The 26,707-nt window shown below is 54.3% G+C and overlaps 1 protein-coding gene across 1 annotated transcript; it reads left to right on the forward strand.

Annotated features, from left to right (window-relative positions):
- The first annotated feature begins 11,438 nt into the window (after positions 1-11,438).
- Positions 11,439-24,957, forward strand: MYLK2 (myosin light chain kinase 2). The gene is made up of 13 exons (XM_081097648.1): positions 11,439-11,536; positions 11,631-11,730; positions 12,188-13,931; positions 14,800-15,101; positions 16,992-17,097; positions 17,621-17,714; positions 20,060-20,169; positions 20,247-20,388; positions 21,804-21,874; positions 21,987-22,115; positions 22,679-22,831; positions 22,984-23,116; positions 24,012-24,957. Exons 2-13 carry the CDS (start codon positions 11,679-11,681, stop codon positions 24,090-24,092), a joined length of 3,117 nt encoding a protein of 1,038 aa, XP_080953774.1. The 5' UTR covers positions 11,439-11,536; positions 11,631-11,678; the 3' UTR covers positions 24,093-24,957.
- The last annotated feature ends 1,750 nt before the right edge of the window (positions 24,958-26,707 follow it).

Raw genomic sequence — 26,707 nt, forward strand, 5'->3', positions numbered from 1 at the left:
TGAAGTAAGAAGCCTCTAATGAGAATCTAGTGACATGGAAACAGATCTGGAGTGGGGTCTAGTTCCTCTACATGATGTCCTTGGCTAGTGACCTGAGGTCCCAAGGACTGGAGGGCAGGTCAGTAACATCTGGTCTTTTTTAGCTCCTGGCTTAGCTGAGCCTTGGGTGCTTATTGGCTTGCATATTTGGTCAAACCTGTGTATCCCTTTAGATAAATCTTGACTTTGCTTTCCTCTTAGTTCTCTTCCGAATCTTGTCTGCTGGAGAAGGCTCCTCATTGCTGACAGTAGCAGTTAAAAAAGCCATCGGCCACGAGGCTGGCTCCTATTTCTGCACAGGCAGGCTGAGTTTCAGCTTGGTGGTGTGGGTCCAGGTAGGAATTGGTCAACATTCGGAATCCTGAGCTGCCGTCTGCCCTGCAGCCTGCTGGGATGCTCAGTTTAGACAACATATAAAGTTTCCTGGATACGGGACAAGCCCAGGCCTATGGAAAGAGCAGGGAGGTTAAAGTGTGGGGTGCTTTGAGCAGTGACGAAGGCGTAACCAGGGAGCTGACATGTTTGCTCTGTCGCCAAGAATTCCAGGACAATTTGTTATCCAGCTGAAGCCAGTGTAGTTGCTGCAAAAAAGAAGCCTGGGGACAAAACCCTCCTTTTTCCTTGTTGCATTCGCTTTCTTGCATACCCACTCTTCAGTGCTGTAGTGAAGTTAGCCGACATGGAAATGTCTGATGGTGTTTACTGTTCTCATGCAAGATAATAAGAGGCTGGGCTCAGGCCAAAGCATGGCTTTTATGTGCGGAAGGTGTCAGCTTCCTGAAAGGGCTTGACAAATGCAGGCATTTCACTCCCAGAAATCATAGTTGGAGGGGCAGGGGTAAAAAGCTGAGGCAAATACTAGGTTTTATTTAGGAACTATTTCACCAGACTAAGTCTAACTTGAAGGTATCAATTGCCCTCTCCCTTTTATTAAAAAGGAAATAAAAACCGGGCCTGTCTGATGTGCTGAGACCCGTGTAGTTGTGGGGTTGGCATCCCAGAACCGCCCAGGCAGGTATGCGAATGTGCTAAGAACTGTAGCCAAGCGCCGCTGCCCAGCTTGTTTTGGCACCGGTGGTATTTCCTCAGGTCAGGGGTGGGAGACATAGTTTGCAGTTGGTCAAGATACTAAATGGTGAGTGGTCGTAAATTGTAATATGAAAAGCGGTCTGGACAGCACTGACAGACTTTCACTGGTCGGCACTCATGTACACAATCTCTCAGAAAACCCACGACGTCGCTAGAAAGTGACTTTAAATCTGCTGTATGCAAAAATCTCACAGCATGTTATGTACACTTTTCATTGTTAGTTATATACAGTTTGGAATCTACCTGGTAATAAGAGGAAAGAAAAATAAAATCCATGGTCCCATCACCCACCTTGAACACTGGTATTACTTTGTATAATCTCTTTTTCTCTTGTGTAAAACTTTTGTCTGTTTTTCTACATTATAGGGTTTTTCTGTATACATATTTTGTATTCTATTTTTTAAATTCAGCATAGTAATGATCAGGTATTGTTCCTATGTCAACACGCACTTTGTAAATACCAGTGTCAACCACAGCGCACTGCTCCCTTGTTTTGTCTTTGCTTTTCTTTGTTGAAAATGCTTGTTTTGCAAAGGATTTTTCTAGACTTGATTTATAGGACAGATTTGTCTTGATTTGCTCCCCTCTAATGTATCATGTCTGTCTCAACTTGAAGTGACTGTTTCAAACCACTTAGTCAATCTTTGTTATTAAAATATTAAAAGGAAATATAAGCCCCTCCCAAAAGCATAGTTAGTGACGTTATTCTGGCAAAATGGGAAGCTCCTTTTAGCTGGCTTGGTCTGTGTTACTGGCACTCAGGCCCAGTGAAAAAGTGTATTGGTCTTTAGCAAAGCCGTTCTGGAGAGGACTCTAGCTAGTTATTTTAAAGTCTTGGAACACTACATCTTCAGACAGTGGATTGTTGTCTCTAAGGTCAGGTTTGAAAGAACACTATTGGAGCTGTGGTGACTTTGGGGAAGAATCGGAGCAAGGATATCATCTCACTGCTGTCCCTGACATGCTAAGTGACGCTTAACAGGTCACTTCCCTTTTCTGGACCAGTTTCCACATCTGTCACATGAGGAGATTGAACTAGAAAGATTAACAGGGCTCTTTTCAGCTTGAATATCTTCAAAATTTTTTTCTAGGCAATTTGTTTTCATTACACCAGTCCTACGTTCGTGTTTTTGTTTTTTTAAAAATATATTTTGTTGATTTTTTACAGAGAGGAAGGGAGAGGGATAGAGTCAGAAACATCGATAAAAGAGGAACATCGATTAGCTGCCTCCTGCACACGCCCCACTGGGGATGTGCCTGCAACCAAGGTACATGCCCTTGACCCGAATCGAACCTGGGACCCTTGAGTCCGCAGGCCGACGCTCTATCCACTGAGCCAAACCGGTTAGGGCCCTACTTTCGTGTTTATATTTTTCTATAACCAGTTGCTCAATCACTGTGAGAGGGCACCTCTCGCAAACTCTCCTGCCCCTGGATTTTCATTTGAACTTCAGTGAAGTATGTTGGAGACCAGTTATCTTGTTGAGGACTTCCCAAGGGTTGTTCTGGAAATGGGAATCTATCCCAGATCACTCCAAGGGACTAATCCCTGAATACTGTCCCCTGACATACACACATTTTCTCATGTTTCTCTTGACCTTGGAACTGGTTAAAGACTGCACAGAATGGATGTTCAGTGAATTCTTACAGACTACTGCATGAAGTCCCTCCCATGCTTGGTATTTCAAGGTGTGAAGTTGTCTCGAAGTGGTTATTGTAGATGGTTTAAGGCCATCCCAGTCAAACTGATGCCTTGCCTTGCTGCTCTTCTGTCTCCACCACAGTTTAGTTTTAACTGTGTCCATGATCAGAGGGACTTAGGTTGTTTTGGGACAAATGTCACAGGGTTTAAGAGGAACACAGAATTACTTAGTGGGATGAGCCCTAGATTGGGAATTGGGAGTGGTTTCTGGCTTTGTGACCTTGAGCATGTCGTTGGAATCCTCTAGGCCTCAATTTCCTCGTCTGAGAAGTTACAGGGATGGGTCTAGAACAGCCTTGGGCAAACTACGGCCCGCGGGCCGAATCCGGCCCGTTTGAAATGAATAAAACTAAAAAAAAAAAAAGACCGTACCCTTTTATGTAATGATGTTTGCTTGAATTTATATTAGTTCACACAAACACTCCATCCATGCTTTTGTTCCGGCCCTCCGGTCCAGTTTAAGAACCCATTGTGGCCCTCGAGTCAAAAAGTTTGCCCACCCCTGGTCTAGAAAGAACCTTTCCTCCAGCTGTGAATGAGGCTCTTCCAGCATTAACATGACTCAAATGTGCTCTGGGCAACAGTGATGACTGTCACCCTGGGCACATATTTATCCCTGTCGGCCAGTGTGACTCAGTCATATATTCAGTACTAATTGTTAGTGGGTATGTGTCACTAGGGGTGGCCAGAAGCCCCTGCTGTTTACTCAAACTAGCAACCTAACAGGACAGGGCCAGCAGCTGCTAGTTAACAGCCAGCGAAAGGTGCTGGGAGATTTCTCGGGGAGGAGGGTACTGGGAGTTTGTGCAAGCAAGAAAGGCAAGGGATTTGAACTGAGCTTGTAGAAATCTCGTTCTCAATGGCTGGAGGTTGGTGTCTACACTGTAAGCTAGCTGATCTTATTTGCTCATTAGCCTTTTTCTCATAATTTGTTACTGCAAAATTGAAATTGAATACAGGAAGCTACACAGAGCAAGTAGTTAGAAGTTGGAAGGAGCTGCTACTACCACCCCCATTCACCAAACAGTTTGTGTTTTTGTGCATCTCCCTTTCCTTGAACATCAGCTGCACTAACAGTGGGGTCTGAGGGTTTGTGTTTTCCTCACACAAGTGCCTAAACCCTCCTACCTACCCAGCGGCCTCATGAAAATGGGTAGGGATTGCCAGGCTGGAAGCTCAGCAAGTTGGTCTGGGACAGTGGTCCTCAGAGTCTGGTCTGGGGACCAGCAGATCAACATAACCGGGGCTAGAACGGCAAATTCTCCAGCCCCGCTCCAGACCCCTCAGTCATACACTGTGGCAGCTATGTGTGTTTTAACAAGCCATCAGGGGACTGACGCATGCCCGAGTTTGAGGACCACTGTGCCGGGAGAGGGACCTGCAGGTCTCCCAGCTCAAAGGTCTCTACGGGCAGGGAGCCAGCAGCCATTCTCTCCTGTGACCCTCAGTGTCCAGACCAAACGAGCCAATCTGGAGGGCGGGAACACCCCTCCTGCCCAGAGCTCCCTGGGAGTCGGCTTTGTGCAGTCTGTCGTGTTAACAGGAGAGCCGCTGAGTTTGAACAGGTATTTATTTCCTTAACCAACATTTTATGATCAGAATGAAGATGGAGTGAAAAATGCTTTTTCATATGTCCTCCCACTGAGCAATATGACAAATAAACCGAGGCTCAGAGTTTAAGTTACTTTCTGAAAGTTCTCCGTGCTCGTGAGTGGCAGAGTCAGAAGTCGGATCCAGGTCTCTCTGCCCCCAAGTGTCCTTTCCACCACATGCATTGCATCTCTCAAGTAGAGCTACCTGTAGGGAGTGGTCATTCTTTCTCACCAGGGGTTGCCAGGAGGTAACAACCTAACAGAACCAGGCCAGCAGCTGCTCCTTAACAGCCACCAAAGGGAGCAGGGAGACGGCCACATGGGAGCTGGCATTCTCCTGGCTCTTTTTATCTTTTTTAAAAATATTTTTATTGGTTTCAGAGAGGAAGGGAGAGTGAGAGAGAGATAGAAACATCAATGATGAGAGAGAATCATTGATTGGCTGCCTCCTGCATGACCCCTACTGGGGTTGGAGCCCCAAACCCAGGCATGTGCCTTTGATCCGTTTCAAACCCAGGACCCTTCAGTCCTCAGACTGGTGCTCTATCCATTGAGCAAAACCAGCCAGGGCCTCCTGGCTCTTTTTAGAATTGAGTGACTCTTGATCAAAGACCCCTGGGTGAAGAAGAGGTTGTTTTTGCCACCCTCCAGGACTGGCGACTCTGGCCTTTGGAGCAATTGTCTTGTGAAGGTTGCAGATTGGTCTGGGGCCTGCACTGAACTCTTGACCTCGCTTCGGGAACCTCCAGCTAAGCTTCCCAGGGGCTGGGAGGCTGGTCCTCTTCTCACTTTCACACAGCGGACATCTCAGACCATTCCTGTCGGGGATGTGGTAGCTGCCAGTCAACTAAGTCACAAGCCTCAGGGGGCCTAGGTGATAGCCAAGGTGGTCAAAGTGCCAAGTGTCTACAGGCAGGAGGCGTTTGGCCCAGCCCACTCCTCATCCTCAGCCTTCATTTGGACGCCCCCACCATCCCACACTGGGCCCTTTCTCCCAGCAGTCACTCAGAGCTTGCCTCAAACCCCCTGGTTCTTAGGACAACTTAGTTTAGCAAACGGACCTGAAGTTTTATAAACAGCACTTGTGGTGGGCGGGGAAGCCGGCCTGTGCGGGGCAGAACACGCATTCCCTGCTTTTTGAGCCATTTCCTGGGATCGTGTGACTGGAGGGACTTCGGGTGCAGATAAAGTTGAATTACACTCAACTCCCAGGTCTCTCCTCCGCTCGTGGATCCTGCTTCTGCTCTTAGATGTTCGTGCCCGCCCCTGCCAGGCCGCCTTCCCGAGGTGGTGCTCCAAGTCTGCTCCTGGGACGTTTCCTGTTCTTGGAACAGCTGCGCCAGCCTGGGGTACCCTCCTGCTACTTGATCCTATAGGGAGGTGTCCAGTGGCCACGGGCAGTTTTCAGATGACCTTGTTTTTCTGACGTCATTAGATGGCTATTTTTGGCTTTGCTGTTTATGCTGCAGAGAGTTGGGCTGAGATAGGGGAGAGGGAGAAAGAATGAAGGAGGGGCTGGTCTTGCCGGCCCGTGGTCCCAGGGCCCTACCAAAGTAGGAGCATTTATTTGTCGGCATTTTCAGGGCACCTATTGAATGTCAGGCCCCGGGACTTCCAAATGGGTGACACAGTCATCTCCTCTCGCTCACAGATGTATTTTTCAGCGTCAAGCTTGAGAAGCACAGCCCAGAGGGCTCGGGAGGGAGATGTGCCCTGGAATCCCCATGGGCTGCACCGTGGGGCGCTCAGGCGTGCCCGCATAGCTGGCCCTCTGCGTGGGGCTTCTCACACTGGGTGTGCAGGAAACCAACCGAAATGCTGGGGCCCGGGCACGGAGAAAGCCTGCACTAGCCATGCCTGTGGCTGAGAGCATCCCTGACCATAGTCTTAATGATTCCTCCTCTGAAATCCCAGTGTTTTTATTTCATGTGTCGCTCCTACCATTTTCTGCCTTGAATTGTAGAAATCTGAGTCCATATTGGTAGCTTTTAAATTATTTATTAATCTGCTCAATTTCAAATGGTCACTTCAAAAAATTTTTGCAAAATTCAAAGAGTGAAAATTGTCCATACTCCACACCTGTTCATATGTATATTTCTATTCCTCCAGACATTTTCTCTATAAATATTTTTAACAAAAAGGATCCCAAACTCATGAATGATTTTACAAGCTGTTTTCACCTAAAAGGCACTGTGTGGTGATTCTTCTTTTCCCCAAACCCCATCTCTCTGTCCCCAAAGTAACCGGTTTAGTCCTTGCCAGAGAGGAGAGCACTCAGTAAGTTATCTATCTTTGCAGTAAAACTACAGTTCTGGGAGGGAACAGCGTGCCACTTGTCCAGGTGGCTATACAGAGTGCGTATAGATCTCCGCGGATACTGCTCTAAGGACAGCAGTCTGGCCCAGGGCTTTCCCAGAGGCCTGAGAGCTATGCCACAGCCCTGGGCTTGGGGCCCAAGGTGGGAGAGGGCAGGAGAAAACATCCCTCAGCGGCTCCCACTCCAGGACCGGAGGAAAGCTGTGAGGGGACTTGGCTGCTCCCTTTAGAGTCAGAAGGTCATTGCTCAACTCCCTAGATTTTCCATCACAGCCGAGCAGGGAGGGTGAGGCTGGGAAATGTCTCCTCTGAGCAGGTCCTTTTAAAAGCATCTTGGCTGGATTAATTTCATCCCAAGAGCCAGGGAAGCAGTGCCCGGCTGGAGTTAACCCCTCCACTCCCAAGGAAATCTCCCAGAAATGGGTGAGCCTGGGAGCCCAGGCTTCTGGAGTGCAGAGCCATCCAGGGCAAGAGGCCTAAGGAGCCGTGAACTCTGGCTGGAGAGAACTTCCCTCTGGCCTTGTTAAATCCACAGGCATAATTGCATCCTGCTGACCTTAATTCCCCTGGCAGGTTTAATTGGTTCTGGCATGGCCCCACTTCCTGCCCTGCCCTGTAGAAGCAAAGAGGGTGGCTGTACAGCTGGTGCCGGGTGGGAGAGCCCCCTCTTCAGGGTGGGCAGGGGCTCTGGCAGCCCCCAGCTGGTGGAGGGGGTTTCCCCATGCCCCACCCCCCTGCCTCCAAGGGAGAGCTGAGAAGAAGCTCAGGGACTCCCAGGAGCAGCTGGTCAAGCTGAGCTCAGCCTGGGTGGCCAGAAGCCGCAATCCTGTGGATCCGGAACCAGTCCAGTTTCATCCCAGCTGGAAGGGAACACGAAGGAGCCTGCAGGGACAGCTGAGCCCTCTACCTGGGATGTCCACATCATTATGGAGACCCCACAAAATAAACTGATGAACGAAGTAGATCCAGAGACACAGAAGCATGGAACAGACTGTGGAACCTCAGAGGGAAGGCGGGGAGGGTGGGTGGGTGGGAAGAGACCAACCAAAGAACTTGTATGCATATATGCATAACCCATGGACACAGACAATAGGCCTGGGTTGGGGGGCGGGGGCATATGTCCCCCCACCCCCCATTGACCTTCTCTAGGCCGTACAGTGCCTGGCACTTGGATACCTGTGCTCGCTAAACGGTCCCAGCCACCCCGGGAGAGAGACCACAGGCAGAGTGGTAATGAGCTGAGCCTTGGATTAGGTGGTTCAGACCCAACTCTGTGAGTTTGCTCTGGGACTCAGTTTTCCTGTCACACCTTTGAACTGGGGTTGAAATAGCTGACGTTTATAATGCACTTACTATATACCCAGGCCCTATTCCTATATCCCTCCCCCTGAGAGGAGGATGAGGAGACAAGCAAAGGCATTTGCCCACGCCTGTTATTAGTCTCAGCTTGGCCGACAGAGCTCCTAACCACGGAGACTGTACGAGCTGAATTGAGGACTCTCATGAAGTTGCTTATCCAGGGCCTGGCCTGTTTACAGAAGAGTTCAGTAAGTGCTAGTTATTATTTGGGACTCATAACCGTGACAAAGGTAGCAAGTGAAGCCCCTTATGTTGTCTAAGCCTGGATTTTGGTTTCATCAGGAGGCGGCTCTGGATTCGAATCTGGGAAATTTGAAGCTACTCCACAGAGACAAGCCTCTTACCCTTTCTCAGCATCAGTTTCTGCGCCATTGAAATGGTCTAACATTTGGCCCCTGGAGTCCCTTGTGAGGATCCAAGGAGCTGGGGTGAAGCCTTTGGCAGAGTCAGGCCTGGCCCTCACTGGGCCCTCAATCAGTGAGCGGTATTGACAACCACACTAACAGCAAGAGGATGTCAGCAAGCGCCATCATGGTAGAGAAGTTCCACAACCCAGTCCAGGCCCTTGCTAGTCTCACCAAACACTGAGCATCATACAGCCCCTGCCCTCGAGGGCTCCCAGACCGTGTTAACAGTGGGTTCAACCTGGAGTGGAAGGAGGCCAGAGGAGGGAGGTCCAGCATTCCAAGCTAAACCAGAATCTGCTACGGGGACAACCAAGTGGAGGGCCAGGGGCTCCCAATAGCAGGTGCGGACAGGAAGCATTTCAACCTCCAGAATGCTGAGACCCCAGCGGGGACGGGGCGAGCACAGGCTGGGAAATTTTATGGAGGAAAGAGAACTTTGGGTTGTGAAGAAGGACATTTCTGGCTGGACTCCCTTACTTGTGGAGTGAGTTTGTGCAAGTTACTCAATTTAAAAAATATATTTTTAAATTGATTTTTAGAGAGGGAGCAGGTGAGAGAGAAACATCTACATGAGAGAGGTGAGAGCATAACGCCAGTCAGCTGCCTCCTGCACACACCCTACTGGAGATCGAGCCTGCAACCCAGGCATGTGCCCTGACCAGGAATCAGACCGGCAACCCTTTGGGGCACTGGATGACGCCCGACCAACTGAACCACACTGGCCATGGCAAGTCACTCAATCTTTGGATCTCCCTGTCTTCATCTAGAAAATAAGATGAAAGCTCCCCACAGAGTTATCAGATGATGTTTTAACCCTGGCCAGCATTGCTCAGTGGTTAGAGTGTTGGCCTGCACACTGGAGGGTCGCAGGTTCAATTCCCGGTCCAGAGCACATGACTGGGTTGCAGGTTTGATCCCCGCCTCCGGTTGGGGTGCATTCGGGAGGCAACCAATTGATGTGTCTCCCTCGCATCGATGTTCCTCCTCTCTCTCTAAAAATCATTGGGAAAGTATCCTCACTCCTCAGGTGAGGAAAAAATAAAAAAGCCCGATCGGTGTGGCTCAGTGGTTGAGCATTGACCCATGAACCAGGAGGTCATGGTGTGATTCCCTGTCAGGGCACGTGCCTAGATTGTGGGCTCAATCCCCAGCAGGGGGTGTGAAGGAGACAGCTGATCAATGATTCTCTCTAATCTTTGATGTTTCTCTCTCTCTCTCTTCCTCTCCCTTCCTCTCTCTGGAATCAATAAAAACATATTTTTTTAAAAAAAAAGATGATGCTTTAAGACAATATGGATAAAGCTAATAATAAGCACTCAAAAAAAAGGGAGCTCCCTTCCCTTCAGAGAGCCTGGGTTCAAGTCCCAGCTCAGTCCCTTACAAACTTAATGACTTTGAGTAAATTATTTAACTTCTCTGTGCCTCAGTTTACCCATCTGAAGTTGTACCTACCTCATCGGATTGTTCTAAAGATCACATGAGTGAATCAACACCAGAGCACCAAGAACAAGGCCTGACACATATGGCAAGTACTAGGCAGGATCAGTATTATTTTTGTTTCTAGAAGAGGCGGGCTGTCAACTGGACATTGAGGAGAGAAATGGAGGAGGGGCGGGGAGGGCCAGGAAGAGCAAAACTTGTCAAGAGTGAGGGAGGAGCTCCAACTCTGTTTTTTTTCTAGCCAGTACCAACCTCCTCAGCATTTTCTCACCTAAAAAAATATTCACTCAGTCCGGCCGGCGTGGCTCAGTGGTTAAGTGTTGGTCTATGAACCAGGAGGTCATGGTTCAATTCCCTGTCAGGGCACATGCCCGGGGTTGTGGGCTCAATTCCCAGAGTGGGGCCTGCAGGAGGCAGCCGATCAATGATTCTCTCTCATCATCTTTGTTTCTCTCTCTCTCTCTCCCTTCATCTCTGAAATCAGTAAAAATATATTTAAAAATATTCACTCACTTTGAATAGTAAACTGTTCACGTAGCTCATGGTTCAAATAAAAAAGTTAAAGGGGCCCTAACCGGTTTGGCTCAGTGGATAGAGGGTCGGCCTGCAGACTCAAGGGTTCCAGGTTTGATTCCGGTCAAGCGCATATACCTTGGTTGCGGGCACATCCCCAGTAGGGGGTGTGCAGGAGGCAGCTGATTGATGTTTCTCTCTCATCGATATTTCTGACTATCCCTCTCCCTTCCTCTCTGTAAAAAAAAATCAATAAAATATATTAAAAAGAAAAGAAAAAAATATATATATAAAGTTAAAGGGTAGCCCGACTGGTGTGACTCAGTGGTTGAGCATCGACCCATAAACCAGGAGGTCATGGTTCGATTCCCAGTCAGGGCACATGCCCGGATTGCAGGCTTGATCCCTAGTAGCGGGCATGCAGAAGGCAGCCGAGCAATGATTCAAAAAAGATATTTTCAAAAGAAAAGGTTTTTAGGCCCATGGGCATGTTGAGTAAGAGCCTCTGAGACAATTTCTTACCCAAAGATGGTCTAAGTAGGTCCAATTGCCAGGCAGAGCTCATGGGCACAGAGCTGGGCACTGGGTCCAGGGTGATTATTTCTGGGCCTGTGTGGCTCTAACCAGGTTCCGGGGGGCCCAGGACATGTGGGAGGCAGGTGGGCAGAGCCAGGGCCCCGTCTGGGAGCCCCTCTTCGCCCAGGCCCCTCCCTGATCCTGTTCAAGCCAAGGCCTGGGAAAAGGCTGCTGCCCCGTGCCCCGGGGCCCCAGGTGCCCCCTCCTTTTTCTCTTCTGCTTGTTCCAACACCACTTTCCCCCACCCCCACCCCGTCCCCCCCTCCCGTCGGTCCGTGGGAAGAATGCTGTGTCCTCTGAATGGGGGCCAAGAGTGACAGGTGGTGGCAGTCCGAGCTGCCTGGCCCCTGGTGTAAGAGATCCTCTCCTCCGTCCCCGCCTCCCCTGCCTGCGCCCCTGCCTCCGCCTCTGCCCACCCGGCCCAATCCCTTACAACTGCCCCAGGACGGCTCCTGGGCAGCCGCTGCAATACAGACGGCACGGGTTGCCCCTCTCTGCTCCAGGTACCTCTCTCCCCTCCGTCAGCTGGCCCTGGCCTCTCGGCCTGACAAGAGGAGGACTCCCACTGCCTGACACACCCCACGCTTCTCTCTGCAGCTAGAAAGACCTGAGTTAGACAAGCGGAAGCGGACGCCTTCCTACCTCATGGCGACAGAAAACGGAGCAGCGGAGCTGGGAATCCAGAGCTCACCAACAGGTGCCAAGCTGGGGCAGGAGGCGAGGGAGGAGCTTGGGAAGGGGTGTTTGACTCCAGGTTTGGGCCAGTTCTTCAGTGGTAGTTCTCTATGTGGTGCATGGGGGACTCAGAAATCCGAATTTTCTCTGGGTAGGACTGGGCTGCTCAAGAGCTTACATGAGCTCCTCCCCAGAGAAACTAGGAAAATGTGGAGCTCTCATGGATGGCACTAAATCCAGGGCAAGGAGTGACGGGGCGTCCAGGCCCAGCAGAGGACTGGGAGCCCTCTATACAGGACTCTGAGATCCCAGCAGCCCATCTCTACAGCCCATCAAGGGGCCCTAGAGGCTCAGGGGGACAAGCATTTGCAAATCTTTGCCTTAGTGGGGACCTGGCCCAGAGCTGGTCTCTGGGGAGCCTGGCTGGGGAGAGAGGGGAAGGAGGGTGAATCCTGACTGGTGTCTCACCTCCTCTACAGACAATGCACCTAAAGGTGCAGCAGACGAAGGACCCCCAGCTACAGAGAAAGACCTTGCCCCCCCAGACCCAAAGAAAGAGCCTGCCCCCCCAGACCCAAAGAAGGAACCTGCCCCCCCAGACCCAAAGAAAGAGCCTGGTTCCCAAGAACCAAAGGAAGAAACTGCCCCCTCAGATCCAAAGATGAATCCTGCACCCCCAGACCCAAAGAAAGAACCTGCCCCCCCAGACCCAAAGAAAGAGCCTGGTCCCCAAGACCCAAAGAAAGAACCTGCCCCCCCAGACCCAAAGAAGGAACATGCCCCCCCAGACCCAAAGAAAGACTCTGGCCCTATAGACCCAAAGAAAGAGCCTGTCCCCCCAGACCCAAAGAAAGAAACTGCCCCCCCAGACCCAAAGAAAGAGCCTGGTCCCCAAGACCCAAAGAAAGAACCTGCCCCCCCAGACCCAAAGAAGGAACATGCCCCCCCAGACCCAAAGAAAGACTCTGGCCCTATAGACCCAAAGAAAGAGCCTGTCTCCCCAGACCCAAAGAAGGAACATGCCCCCCCAGACCCAAAGAAAGAGCCTGGTCCCCAAGATCCAAAGAAAGAACCTGCCCCCCCAGACCCAAAGAAAGAAACTGCCTCCCCAGACCCAAAGAAAGAAGAACCTGCCCCCACAGAACCAAAGAAAGAACATGCCCCCCAAGACCCAAAGAAAGAGCCTGATCCCCAAAAACCAAAGAAAGAGCCTGGTCCCCAAGAACCAAAGAAAGAACCTGCCCCCCCAGATCCAAAGAAGGAACCTGCTCCCCCAGACTCAAAGAAAGAAAAACCTGCCCCCCTAGATACTAAGAAAGAATCTGGCCCCCCAGACCCAAAGATGAAATCTGCCCCCCTAGATCCAAAGAAAGAAGCTGCCCCTCCAGACCCAAAGAAAGAAGCTGCCCCCCCAGACCCAAAGAAAGAAGCTGCCCCCCCAGACCCAAAGATGAAACCTGACCCCCCAGAACTAAAGAAAGAATCTGTCTCCCCAGACCCAAAGACAGAAACTGCCCCCCCAGACCCAAAGAAAAAGCCTAGTCCCCAAGAACCAAAGAAAGAACCCGTCCCCCCAGATCCAAAGAAGAAACCTGCTCCCCCAGACTCAAAAAAAGAAGAAACTGCCCCCCCAGACCCAAAGAAAAAGCCTAGTCCCCAAGAACCAAAGAAAGAACCCGTCCCCCCAGATCCAAAGAAAAAACCTTCCCCCCCAGACCAAAAGAAAGAAGAGCCTGCTCCCCCAGACCCAAAGAAAGAGCCTGCCCCCCCAGAACCAAAGAAAGAGCCTGTCCCCCCAGAACCAAAGAAAGAATCTGGCCCCCCAGACCCAAAGAAAGACTCTGGCCCTATAGACCCAAAGAAAGACTCTGGCCCTATAGACCCAAAGAAAGACTCTGGTCCACTCACCATGAAGAAAGGTGCCAAAGCCCCTGCCCCAGAGAAAGGGAAGGGTGGCCTGGCCCAACCCTCAGCTAGCAGCCAGGGGCCCGAGGGAGAAGGCGCCTTGGGCAGTGTTGGGCAGCCAGCAGCCCTGCCCCAGCAGACCCAGACGGCTGAGGCCAGTGTCAAGAAGCCCAGCGACGACGATCATCAGGAGTCCTCGGGCAACCAGGATCCTGGAGAGGCCAAGGAGCGAAAGAAGGCAATAGAGAGCCAAGCAGCGGCCAGGAGGGGCTCCCCGGCCTTTCTACATTGCCCCAGCTGTCCTGCTGCCATCTCCAGGTGAATGCCCCTGCCTGGGGTCAGGGAGGGGACTCTGTCCCAGGGGTCGTGCTGAGCGCCTCTGTCCTGGGAATCATTGCCGTCACATTCAGAGCTGGATTGGGCAGGCCTGATGTTCAGCTACCTCTTGCATAAAGCAGGAATTTCACAGAAGCCTGGAATGTCAGTCAGAGAGGTCCTCAGAGACCGCTCAGGTGGAACTCTTCTTCTCTGGGCACCTGAAGTTCAGAGTTCCCCTTATTCTGTGAACTTGGGTCGAGCCAAGGGTGGAGCCGAGATATCAGGAGGAAAGGAAACCCCTCTTCTTAATATAATTATCAGTATAACATGGAAAGTTGACTCATAACAGATGGGAGATACTTCCTAACACTTTCATAACTTACTAATACTTTTCATAATAAAGCATCAGTCTTATGATGTAATCAATTACACTTACCTGAGTGCTAATCAGATTAACCAGGTCATTAATGATATGTTGTAAACCACAATAAATAATAACACCATATCAACTTAAATTTTATATTAACATCAATTGCATTGCCACTGTTTTTATGAATCAAAAGCTATGTTACCTCCCTAATTATATCCATATAATGATTGCTCATATCACTAATCCTATTAATGGTCAGTTATTATCTATTAGTGTGTTAATAGTCAAGGTAATGACCACAGTCATTTATGATAATATTAACATCCCTTGATTTTGCATGAAGTGACTTGGGATGCATCACCCCATGCGCTTGGGGTGGGGGGAGGGTTATATTCGCTCCAGAGAGCAGAGATGAGGCTTCGGAAGCCTGAAGGCCGGCCGGAGGCCACAGGGGGCTGCGGCTGCGAAGGGCATCACTTCTGTGTTCTCACCTTGTAGCCCAGAGCAGCCGCTGGCTGAGAAGCCCCCAAATGAGGCCTTGGAGCTCATCTTTGAAGGGGTGCCCGTGACCCCCAGCCCCACAGATCCCGTGCCAGCCAAAGCAGCAGCAGGAGGGGAAAACATCCCGCACGGCAGCCAGAAGGAAGCAGGAGAGAAGGCTTCCGGCCAGGCTGGCCCGGCTGAGGTGGAAGGGGACACCTCGAGGGGGATCGAGTTCCAGGCTGCGCCCCCGGAGAGGTCGGAGGCGGGGCAGCCCCTCTGTCTCACAGCCAGGGAGGAGGACTGCTTCCAGATTTTGGGTAGGCCAGGGGTAGGGGTGGGCTTGGGGCTGCCTGGGGGCCCAAGGGAAAAGGGGATGGGGATCCCCAAGTCTCCCCACTTTAGAGGAACTGAATTGCTCTGAGCCATGTCTCACCCAGGCTGATTCATCTGAGTGCCACACAACTCCAGGCAGTATGAGTTTCTAGACCAGCGGTTCTCAACCTGTGGGTCGCGGCCCCTTTGGGGGTCGAACAACCCTTTCACAGGGGTCGCCGAAGACCATCGCAAAACACATATATAATTACATATTGTTTTTGTGATTAATCACTATGCTTTAATTATGTTCAATTTGTAACAATGAAAATACATCCTGCATATCAGATATTTACATTACGATTCATAACAGTAGCAAAATTACGGTTACGAAGTAGCCACGAAAATACTTTTATGGTTGGGGGTCCCCACAACATGAGGAACTGTATTAAAGGGTCGCGGCGTTAGGAAGGTTGAGAACCACGGTCTAGACCCTTCTGATGGATGGGGAACTGGAGGCTCAGCTACAGGAAATGGCACGAGGGCCCCCAAATCCACAGCGAGGACAGGACCTGCACCTCTCAGGGCGTCCTCACGCCAGAGCTCCGTCTGGCTTTCTTTTCCTTTGGCTGATACGCGGCTTTGAAAAACGTCAGGCAGGTCATTGGAGCAGCACCAGCTCCCTGGGCCGTGCAGTTGGGAGTCAGTCTGTAGAATTAAAACGCCAGACTTTGGTCCTTAAACCACTTCGTGGCCGGGGTGGGGCGGGGTCCTGCGCCGAGGAGCACAGGTGTCTGTGCGGAAGCTGTGGCCACGGAAGCCGGCACGTGAGACGGGGCAGGACCGTGGCGTGGCCTCAGCTGTGACCAGACCAGGAGCCCCGGCTTCGCCAGCGGGCCAGGGAGCCACTGAGCATGCGTGGGCTTGGCCGCTGGCTGAACAGGCTTGGGCCAGGGTACGGCGGGCTGGGGGTGGGGTGAGATGGGGTCAGGAGAGCCCAGAGTGTCCTGACACCCTCCCCCCGGCCAAGGCGCCCTGGGAGCCTCGCCAGCCTGCCTAGTGAGCGGCACAGTGCCACCCAGACAGGGTGGGAGGGCCTGGCGGCTGGGCGGCGGCCAGGAGCCCTGCCTCCTCCTGAATAGGGCAGAGACCTCCGCCCCGCCCCGAAATCACATCCTCAGGGCGACGGGGCCTGAACCACCTCCAAGGCCTTTGATTTACCACCAGCCCGGCTTCCCTGCCGCCTCTGGCTATTTATAAAGAGCTTTCCATTCCCGATGGTTCAGCCCGCCGCCGCCAGGGCCCCTGCTCACCGTTGTCACTAGGTGGCAGCCTCTCCCTAACAAACTCTGTCCCTGCCTCTACTCCCCCCCCACCCATCCACCCCTCACCACCCCGGGCCAAGCACGGGTTAGACACCCATTCCGCTGGCCTGGCCAGCCTGTGGTGCTATTTGAGGGGATGGTAGGCAGATCCCATCACTGCCCCCATCAGACATAGTAACCCCTATCTGGCCCCTTTTTCTTCAATGGAAATGCAGATGGCTTGGGATGCAGGTCGCTTGGGGGGGTCCCCGGGGTCTCATGGGCCATCCCCATGGTGGTGCCCGGAGTAGGTGAGCCTCCCTCTGTCAGAGGCAGAGGCCTCCCAAGGCCATTTTGTGTGGTGGTGGCAGAGCTGAAATTGGGAACCGAGTCCCCCAGCCCCTGTCCTGGAGCCAGCTGTCCCCCAGGTAGCACTCAGTGAACTTCTCTGGGTGCGCCCAGGCCAGGCAGGGGTGGGGTGGGGGTGAGGGGTGGGGGGGGAAGTAGGGAGTTTTGGGGGGGGATGTGGAGTGCCCGGTGGATCCTCAGCAGCCCCTGGCACTGACTCTGATGGCTCTGCTCTGCCTCCAGACGATTGCCCGCCACCCCCCGCCCCCTTCCCCCACCGCATCGTGGAGCTGAGGACCGGGAATGTCAACAGTCAATTCAGCATGAACTCCAAGGAGACACTGGGCGGGTAAGAGGGGGCCCCTGGGCCCCTGAAGAGCATCGATGCCCCTGAGGCTTTGCATCTTCCCTGAGCAAGGCCCAGCCACACCCCACTGGATGTGACCCAGCGAACACATCGCTTCTGGTGGCTGCACCTGTCATGTGCAAGCTGCCACGTGGCTGACGCCTAGACATGTCACTGTCGCTCACAGACACATCGTCGGCCATTCAGTATTTCCTATAGGAGCGACAGTAGTTTCCTGTCGTCTCCGGTGACTCCTGCTTTGTAAAAAGCCCTGAAGGTTCCCTCCCCTGGGGCCCAGAGCTCCAGGTTGTCACCTCTGGGACCACTCTGCGGATCAGCCTGTCCTTCCTGTGCCCGCGGTTTGTGTGGTTCAGCCATTGTCCCTGAAGTAGAGCTTCAGGAGGGAGTGAGGGCTGGCTGGGACGAGGGCCCCATCTCACGGTGGGGATCCAGATGGGCACAGAGCACAGGCCCCCTCGGCCCTTGGCCCTGAAACCCCGTCACTCCCAGCCTTGTCTCTCTCCAGCGGCAAGTTTGGAGCGGTCTGTACCTGCACAGAGAAAGCCACCGGCCTCAAGTTGGCAGCCAAGGTCATCAAGAAGCAGACACCCAAAGACAAGGTAGTGGGGGTGGGGGCTTGGTTATGTGAGAGGCGGGATCTTTGGCGTGTGGGGCCTCTCACCTCCCTCTACCCATGTGTCTGTCCAGATGGACAGATAGACAGCCCTCCCACTGGGGCCTGATGACCCTAAACGGAAACCAGACACCCCCGTTAGTGAACGTATCCCGGGACTTCCCATTCTAGGCACAGGGTATCCATGCCCTCTGTTTTGCTCACTTCAACAAGCACTGATGAGTGCAGGCTCTGGGCCAGGCCTGTGCTGGGCACTGGGCGTCTGGAAGTGAAGTGAATGTGGCCCCTGCCCTCAGGCAGCACCAAAGTGAACAGGCCTGGTCTAGAGTTCTGCCTCCAGCACCCAGCCCAGGCCTGGCTCAGAGGAGGCCGAGAGCAGGGCTTGCTGAGGAAGGAAGGGAGGAAGGAAGGGAGGAAGGGAGGAAGGGAGGAAGGGAGGAAGGGAGAAGGAGAAAAGGAGGGAGGGAGGGAGGGAAAAAAGGAGGGAGGGAGGGAGGCAGGGAGGGAAGGAGGAAGGCAGGGAGGGAGGGAGGGAGGGAGGAAGGGAGGGAAGAAGGAAAGAAGGGGAAACAAGTGAGGAAGGGAGGAAGGGAGGAATGCAGGCAGAGGCTCACGTGGAGCGTGGAGCGAGGGAGTCGGTGTGTGAGGAGGTGATGGCAACCTAGCCACCTGGTGTAGTGAGAGCTGTCACCCGGGAAAGCTAGGGCAGGGCGGCAGTGAGAAGAGGGCAGAGGAGGCTCCTGTTTCAGCCTGTGGGTCAGGGAACCTTCCTGGGCTGCTGTCGTGAAGACTATGAAGAAGGAGGGACTGTGGGGAGAGAGGGCTGAGAGCTGGAAATAGCAGGGAACTGCTGGGACCCTTGAGTCGAGGCAGAGGGAGCTGAGAAGTGAGCCATGGGCATTCCAGGCAGAGACCGCAGCACCTGCAGTGGCCTGGAGCCCAGGAGGAGCACGAGGAGCTGCTCGGAGAGCCCGGAACTCCCGTCGTAGCTCTAAGCACACGGGGGAGGCATGTATTTTCTATGTGACTCTGTCTTTCTCTGCCTCTTCCACTTGACAGGGCCTGGATCCATGTTATTGACGGCCAGGTCCCCAGGCCTCTATCATGGGCCTGGCTCAGTGTAGATGCTCAATCCATGTGTGCTGCATACATTCACTGGAGGCAGCTATGGATTAATTAATTCCCAAGCAATTTTTGGTGTGCCATTCAATGTGCAAAGGAAATGGCAGTGAACTCAAAGAGTCCCTGCCCTTATGGGTTGACATGCTAGAGAAGAGAAACAGACAACTAAAAAGCAAAATGCAACAAAAACCCTGGTGCCAGGAACTGAGAAGTGCTAGGAAGAAAAACAAAGGCAGGTAAGAAACAGGGAGTGCGGAGCTGTGAGGGGGTGTGCAGAGAGAGGGGGGCGAGGTTAGGCCTCTCTGAGGAGTGTGTGTGAGGTGAGACACGAATGGAGGAGTGGAATGAGAGAGCTGAAGTGATTCAGGTAGAGATACGATGTCCTGGGGGGGAAAGTTCAGGGAGAGGCCTGATTTGTGGCATTTGCCAATTTCCGTGGTGTAAATATTTCTACCATAACTGATTTCAAACCACCAATGTGACAACTGGCTTGCAAACTTTCTCAAAGTGACAGATAATGGTGGCTTAGGCTAGGAAGGCAGAGGTGGAGGAGGTGAGAAGTCATTGGATTTGTAATCTAGTTTGAAGGTAGAGTCAGAAGATCTACTAACGGATTGGATATGGGGTGTGAGGAAGCAAGATTAAGAGAAGAAGCTGGGATTGCTCCTAACTTGTAGTCCTGCACACCTGGGTGAAGAGTGATGTCCTATTGCTAATGGACAAGCTCAAATGTGGGGAAGGGGTGGTGTCAAGGGTTTCATTTTGGACTTGACAGAGCTGAGATGCCTCTAGACATCCAAGGGAAATGGCAGCTGGGCAGCTGGAGAAAGGGGTATGTTGAGTTCAAGGGAGTGCTCAGAGGTGGAGATATGTATTTGGAGATTGCTCACATTCGGGTGGAGTTATCTAGTCATGGGGCGTGAGGAGAAAGCCCAGGGAGAGAGTGTAGGGAGGGGAGTGATGAGCGGGGAGGTCTGGGCCCTTGGGTTCCCAGTATTCTGCCAGGAGGCGAGGAAGAACTGCAAAGGAATGGTGTCCCAGCAGGAAGGACCGGGGGTGGTGAGGACACAGGCTTGGGGTGGGCAAGGAGGCCAGTGAGGAGGAGGCTGGGCAGTGGTCCAGGCCAGGTTCCCGTCAGGGTGCAGGTCTGGAGGGTGGAGGGCAGGGAGTGATGACACTTGGATGGTCCCCGACTTCCCTGGTCCCCAGGAAATGGTGATGCTTGAGATCGAGGTTATGAACCAGCTCAACCACCGCAATCTGATCCAGCTCTACGCAGCCATCGAGACCCCACATGACATCATCCTGTTCTTGGAGTAGTGAGTGCCAGCAGTGGGGGAGGGGCGGGGGGTGCCGCGGGCCCAGAAGCAGCCTGTAGAGGGGTCTGTGCACGCAGCATCGAGGGCGGCGAGCTCTTCGAGAGGATCGTGGACGAGGACTACCAGCTGACCGAGGTGGACACCATGGTGTTTGTCAGGCAGATCTGCGACGGGATCCTCTTCATGCACGAGATGCAGGTTCTGCACCTGGACCTCAAGGTACTGGGGCTGGGCCTCCTGGGAGGGGTCGGTAGCAGCATCTGACCACTTGAAATCAGCGTTGCAACCAGCCACCATCCCTTCTTCTCTCCCTCCCACCTGTAGACTCAAAAAGGGTTTACTGAGCACTTACTAAATACCAGAAATAAAGAATGAGGCAGAAAACAAAGCGAAGGTCTTGGTCCTAGCTCTTAGGAGCTTCTAGCATCTAATACCAGATACTTTTGCAGCCCTGTGATCCCCAAGCGCAGTGCCTCCCACAAAGAACTTACTGATAAGTGTTGCAAAAGCACTTACTTCTGTGCTGGGCCCTGGAAGACACTGCAGGTGTTTGTTTATTTAGTCAACAAATACTTGTTGAGGGCCTACTCCACGCCAGACAGTGGCCCAGCAGGTGGAGATCTAGGGGTGAACAAAACAGACAAAATTCCAGGAGGGGAGTCAGAAACACAGATCAGTCAGTATAGCGTCAGTGCAGCAATACACACACAGTAGGCGCTAACAAAAATGTTTAATGGAAGACTATTGATATCCCTCTTCCGACCTTGCTCAGTCCTTGTAGATAGCAGGTTGGGGGAAACGATCGATTTTATGATCAACTGGTAGTGTCCTTGTGTTATATGGAGAGCCAGAGTGGGGAGGGACTAGCCTTGCAGTAACTTCACTCACATAGGATCCTGGGAGCCGTGGCTGAGCACCCATGGGTGTCTTTGTTCCATACTGAGGGAGGGGAGCAAAGGGGCCGAGGGAAGACGGAAAGCACGCTGTGTGCCCGGCCCCTGCCCTGTAGCGTGCGCTGTGGGTCTTTGCTGGCTGGCGGCGGGCAGATTGATATCAAAAGGCCAGCGCACTTGCTGGGTGACTGTAGCCAAGTCACTTCTGTGTCTGAGCCTCAGGTTTCTCAGCTGTGAAATGGGGACGGAAAGTGACAGTCTCTGCCTCAGAGCTGCTGGGAGGACTGAGGAGCTATGCCGGACGTTTGTAGGTGTTGTCATCATCCCTAACTGGGAGACATCATCTCCGTACCAAGAGGCTTCTTCTGAGGGCCCTGAGCTAGCGTTTTCTTTCTCTGGTCCCTGGAGCCCCACGTACCTGGCGGTGGCCCTGCACTAGCCTCTCACCAGGGCACAGAACCACTCCATCCTCAGAACTGCTAGCGCCTGTTCTTTCATGGCCTGAGATGAGGGCAAGTGCCGTCTGCACCCACCCAGAAGCCTGGTGCTGCGAGGCCTCCTCCCAATCCCTCTCGGGCTCAGGTCCCACGTCTGAGCTGGAGCAGGCGGGTCTGGGGTCTTGGATGGGCTGCTAACTCTGGCAGCCTGGGACTCTGGCTGGACCTGGGACTCGGGTGGACTTGAACGGGGAGGGAGGGTGAGCCGGGTCAGAGGCCAATCCGGGCCACCCCTTCTCCTCAGCCAGAGAACATCCTGTGTGTCAACAACACCGGCCATTTGGTGAAGATCATTGACTTCGGCCTGGCACGGAGGTACCACCTGGGGGGGAGGCCAGGGCCAGCCTCTGAGGAGGGCAGAGGGCGAGGGAGAGGTCCAGGGTGCCTGGCAATGGGCTGTGCTCTGAGCATTTGGTCTCACCCCCAGGTATAACCCCAAGGAGAAGATGAAGGTGAATTTTGGGACCCCAGAGTTCCTGTCTCCTGAGGTGGTGAATTACGACCAGATCTCCGACAAGACAGACATGTGGAGTATGGGGGTCATCACCTACATGCTGTGAGCCCCAAGGGAGCGTGGTGTTCCTGGGGTTGGGGCGCCTGTGTGGGCAGCTGAGGCCCAGACTGGCCTTGGGGTCCTGGTGAGGTGGTCTCACCTCACTCATTCACTCAGTCAGGCTTTTGCTGGGTGTTGGGAGTGTTAGGGAGAACCAGGAAAGGGGAACTTTGCACCCATCTTACAAGTGGAGAAACCAAGGCCCCTAAAGGCGTAGCATCCCAGCCCAGGGCTCTGGACCGCAGATCTCTGATGACCCCGGGTGGGGGCACAGGGGTGCTGGACATTTTTGTGCACTCACCATTCCTCTTCTTTACTGTAACCCTGGGAAGCTGGGATGATTATGCCCATTTTACAGATGAGAAGAGTGAGGCTCAGAGAGGGGAAGTGACTTGCCCAAGGTCACCCAGCCAGATTCAAACTCAGGTCTGTCCCCCGTGAGAGGCTGGGGGTCTTTTCAGCATCTGGTGCTGCCTCCTAGGATCTATCCCCACCCCCCAAACCCTCCAAGGTGACTTAGCATCTCTAGTCTCACCTCGCTTCCCTCTACCATCCCCTCCCTCCAGGCTGAGCGGCCTCTCCCCCTTCCTGGGAGATGATGACACAGAGACCCTAAACAATGTCCTAGCTGCCAACTGGTACTTTGACGAGGAGACCTTCGAGGCTGTGTCAGATGAGGCCAAAGACTTTGTCTCCCACCTCATCGTTAAGGAACAGGGGTGAGGCTCACCACAGGACACGAACCCGAACCCCACTGTGCGAGCCCAGTGCATGCGTGTGCAGGCTGGGTGGGAACTGGTTGGAAGGCCGGCTGGGCTCCAGCGCCTGTGGGCACACCACCCACCCTCTCCACGCCGCCCCCTCCCCGCAGGGCCCGCATGAGCGCCGCCCAGTGCCTCGCCCACCCCTGGCTCAACAACCTGGCAGAGAAAGCCAAGCGCTGTAATCGACGCCTCAAGTCCCAGATCTTGCTTAAGAAATACCTCATGAAGAGACGCTGGAAGGTACCCCTGGGCTGGGGGTGGGTGAAGGGAGGGGCTGCAAGGCGGGAAGAGCTCCTGGCACCAGGTTCGGGGCCCCAGCAGCCCTGCCTTGGCAGGTTCCGCCCACCGGGCCTGGCCCTGTCTGGAAAACAGGGTTGGCTTTCCTCTTTGTCCTGGGCTGGCTCCTGACCTTCCACCCACCCCCTCCACCCTGAGGAGGGGGTCCATCTGGGGCTCAGGGTCAGGACAAGGTCTCTGACCTCATCACAGGCTTCCTTCCTTCCTTTTTCAAATATTTATTGAGCTTCTACTACCTCTAGGCACTGGGGACACACAGTGGGTAAGACACCGGGATTTCAGTTTTTGTGGACTTTCCGGTGGTGGTGGGTGTTGGGAGATAGGAGAAGGGTGAAGGACGGGCTCTGGAAAGAACTCAGGAGAGGCGAGGTAGCACTTCTAAACAGGTGCTCAGGGAGGACTCACTGAGAGGGAGAATGTGAACAGAGACCTGAAGGGGGTGAGGGGTGAGCGTGTCCCAGGCAGAGGGAACAGCCAGTGCAAAGGCCCTGAGGCAGAAGCATGGCTGGCGAGTGTGAGGAGCAGGTAGGAAACCAGGACTGATGAAGAGTCAAAGGGTGGGGGAGTGAGCGCAGAGAGGAGCGGGAGGTGGGGTGTGGAGGGACTCATTGGCCATGGCGAGGGGTTCATCTTTTACTTGGAGCACCTTGACAGAGCGCTAGTCTGGCTGACAAATCTGTGGAAGGAAGGAATCCTGGAGGATGCAGTCATGGCGCCTCCTGTGGCCATTTTGAGCACTGCACCCTCCCTGGCATCTGGCCCTCCTGCAATAAAGGGGACTTTAGGAGACACTCAGCTGCCCCGGTGCTGACTGGGACCCCTCTCCACCCTCCCCCAGAAAAACTTCATTGCTGTCAGCGCTGCCAATCGCTTCAAGAAGATCAGCAGCTCAGGGGCACTGATGGCTCTGGGGGTCTGAGCCCCAGAAGCGGCGGAGGCCTGGATGCAGCTCCACGGTGGCCGGGGCTGAGGCCTCACAGCCCAGAAGGCCAGGGCAGAGGGCCAGACCCCAGGGTGGGCTGGGCAGGACAAGGTTGCGCCAGGCCGGGAGGCTCGGGGCTCCCCACGCCCCCACACGGCGACCGCTGCCCCGATGAGAGCTGCCTCGGATGTGGCCTGGATCCATCCTGCTAACGCCTCCCCAGACGGGCTCCGGCCCATCGGCCGCCGCCCAGATGCCACAGGCCCCTTATGCCTTCCCTGGCTCCCCCTTTGGAACTGTTGCCTGGTGACCCTGCTTGGCCCCGCCCGGGCATCCCTGGCCTGAGCTTGCTCTCAGCTGAAGTGGGAGGCTGGGGTCCCAGCGTGTGGGGCTCCCGCGGTTGTGGATGGGAGGCTCTTGGTGGGGCAGGAAGGCAACCAAGTCGAGCCCTGAGGCCAGCTGCCGGGAGACAGAGCCGGCTTTGTGAAAGAGGAGCTTCGCGCCACGCCTGCCTCCCCACACCCAACAGATAAGGCCCAGCGCACACCATCTGGCCAGCTCCAGCTGCCACCCACCTTCCTTGCCGACCACCAACACACAGGAACTCTGAGTGAGAGAGAGGACGCCCAGCCCAGGCCTGGCGGAGGGGGCAGGGAGGGGCCTGGGGGACACCGAAGACCACCCCCGAACTTGCCTGAGGGCCTCCCTGGCTCAACCCAGCCACTGTGGGCCCCCATCCCTGCCACGTGGGCCTCAGATGATGGAGTCAGCAGGCCCCGGAGGATGGAGTGCAAAGGCCGCGGGCAGCCCCCAGCCTGCTCTCAGCTTGTGCCTTGTAAATAAATGTACAGGTTGGATGTGGCCTCCTCTCTGCATTCATTCAGATGAAGGCACAGGCGACCCCCATCCATTGAGAACTGCTGCATGCCAGCCAGTTAGCGACGTGTCGGTTCCCAGTGTAGTCGCTGCCGGTGCAGCCTCGGGAGCCACACTGCCCAGTGCGTAATCTGGGCCAGTGGCTTCCCTACGTTGTGCCTCAGTTTCCTCATCTGTGAGAGGGAGGCCACAGCACCCGCTAACGCTTACTGGGTGACTACTGTGTACCAGGCTCTATCCAAGCACGTGTATGTGTATTAGCTCATTGACTCTTCTCAGAAAGGTGAGGTGGTAGAGATTATTCCTATTCCTTTTACCGAGGGGGACACTGAGGCTCATAGAGGGGAGGAAACTTGAAGAATACTCAACAGGTCAGAAGCTGGGCCTTGCTATGAACTCTCTGTCTGCCAGCTCAGGGTTCTGCTCTGCGCCCACCCTGCTTCTCACCAGAGCAAGGCGTCAGCAGAGAGCAGAGCCTTCGCTGGGCCTGCAGAGAGGGGGGTCTCCCAGGAGGCCTCGGGAGAGAGCTGTTCTCTGCTGGACCCCAACCTGCCTCACCACAGGCCTGCAGTGCAGAGGAGGGGCCCAGCTGCTGGGGGTGGGTGGCAGGAGAGCTTAACCCCAGAAGGGTGCAGCCTTTCTGGTTGTGAGGACATTGGTCAGCAGTGGGACTGACCTAAGGAGGGCAGCTGGTCCACCTGCTGGAGGCATAGCTCTGGGCCCCAGCGGGAATGGCAGTGACAGCAGTTCCCGTACACGGAGCATCTTCTGGACCTGGCCCGGCTCTGCGCTCATGATCGCATCCACTGCTCACGGCGGCGCTGCATGGCTGGCGTTGCGTTGTGTCTGTTTCTCAGAAGGGAAAGCCAAGCCTCAGGGAGGATAGGCCACTTGCCCAGGGTCCTACAGCTGGTCAGTGGCAGAGCCAGGATTTGTACCCAATCTGGGCCCAGAGCCCATGCCCTTAACTGCTGCGCTGCCGGCCTCCGGAGCATCTTGGCCTTGCCCACAGACCGAGACCACGACAGTTCATCCCCTCCCGCCCCTGCCTCTGTGATGAACGCTGGTCCCCTGCCTCTGGGCCTTGGCCAAGCCCACAGTGACCACCCCATGGGTGAGGCCAGGGTCCTCGCCGCCACCCCTGCCCTCTTCCAGCAGTGGGTGCAGAGTCCTGCTGCGGCAGGTGCCACACGGAGTGGGTGACTCTGGGGTCTGAGCCTGGTGGGTGGTTAGTCAGGGCTCGGAGGGGCTGGGAGCCTCGCTTGGGCTCTTGGTGGGAGATGAGTTTAAGAGCAGGGCCCCCGTGGCTGAGGATCCCTGCTGTCTGCCCACCTGCCACCTGCCAGCTGGGCCGCGCCTGCGGTTTCCTCTGAGCTCTCAGCCTCGCGGCCCCCCCAGGCAAGCTCTGGCCACACAGCGTGGTGATGAGGATGAGTCACTGCTGTGGGCTGGCGGGGAAGGAGTGAGGCCCCGTGACCGCAGGGATGTAGGGCCGGGCCAGCTGTGGGAACCGGGGCCAAAACGAGGAAGGCTCCTCAGCAGAGACAGCAACAGCTGGACCGAGAGCCCAGGACCCCTGGCTCCCGCACAAGCCTCACTCTCCTCCTTCCGAATATGAACCCTCAGCTCTGCTCTCCTCTGCCATTCCTAGGGCCACGGTGACAACCAAGATAGGGGGCTGGTGCTCGCTCACTGTATTTCACAGGTTCAGGGAGGGACAGTGACTGGATCAAGGT

The sequence above is a fragment of the Myotis nattereri genome, assembly GCF_964212035.1.
Source record: "Myotis nattereri genome assembly, chromosome: 8".
Taxonomy (NCBI): domain Eukaryota; kingdom Metazoa; phylum Chordata; class Mammalia; order Chiroptera; family Vespertilionidae; genus Myotis; species Myotis nattereri.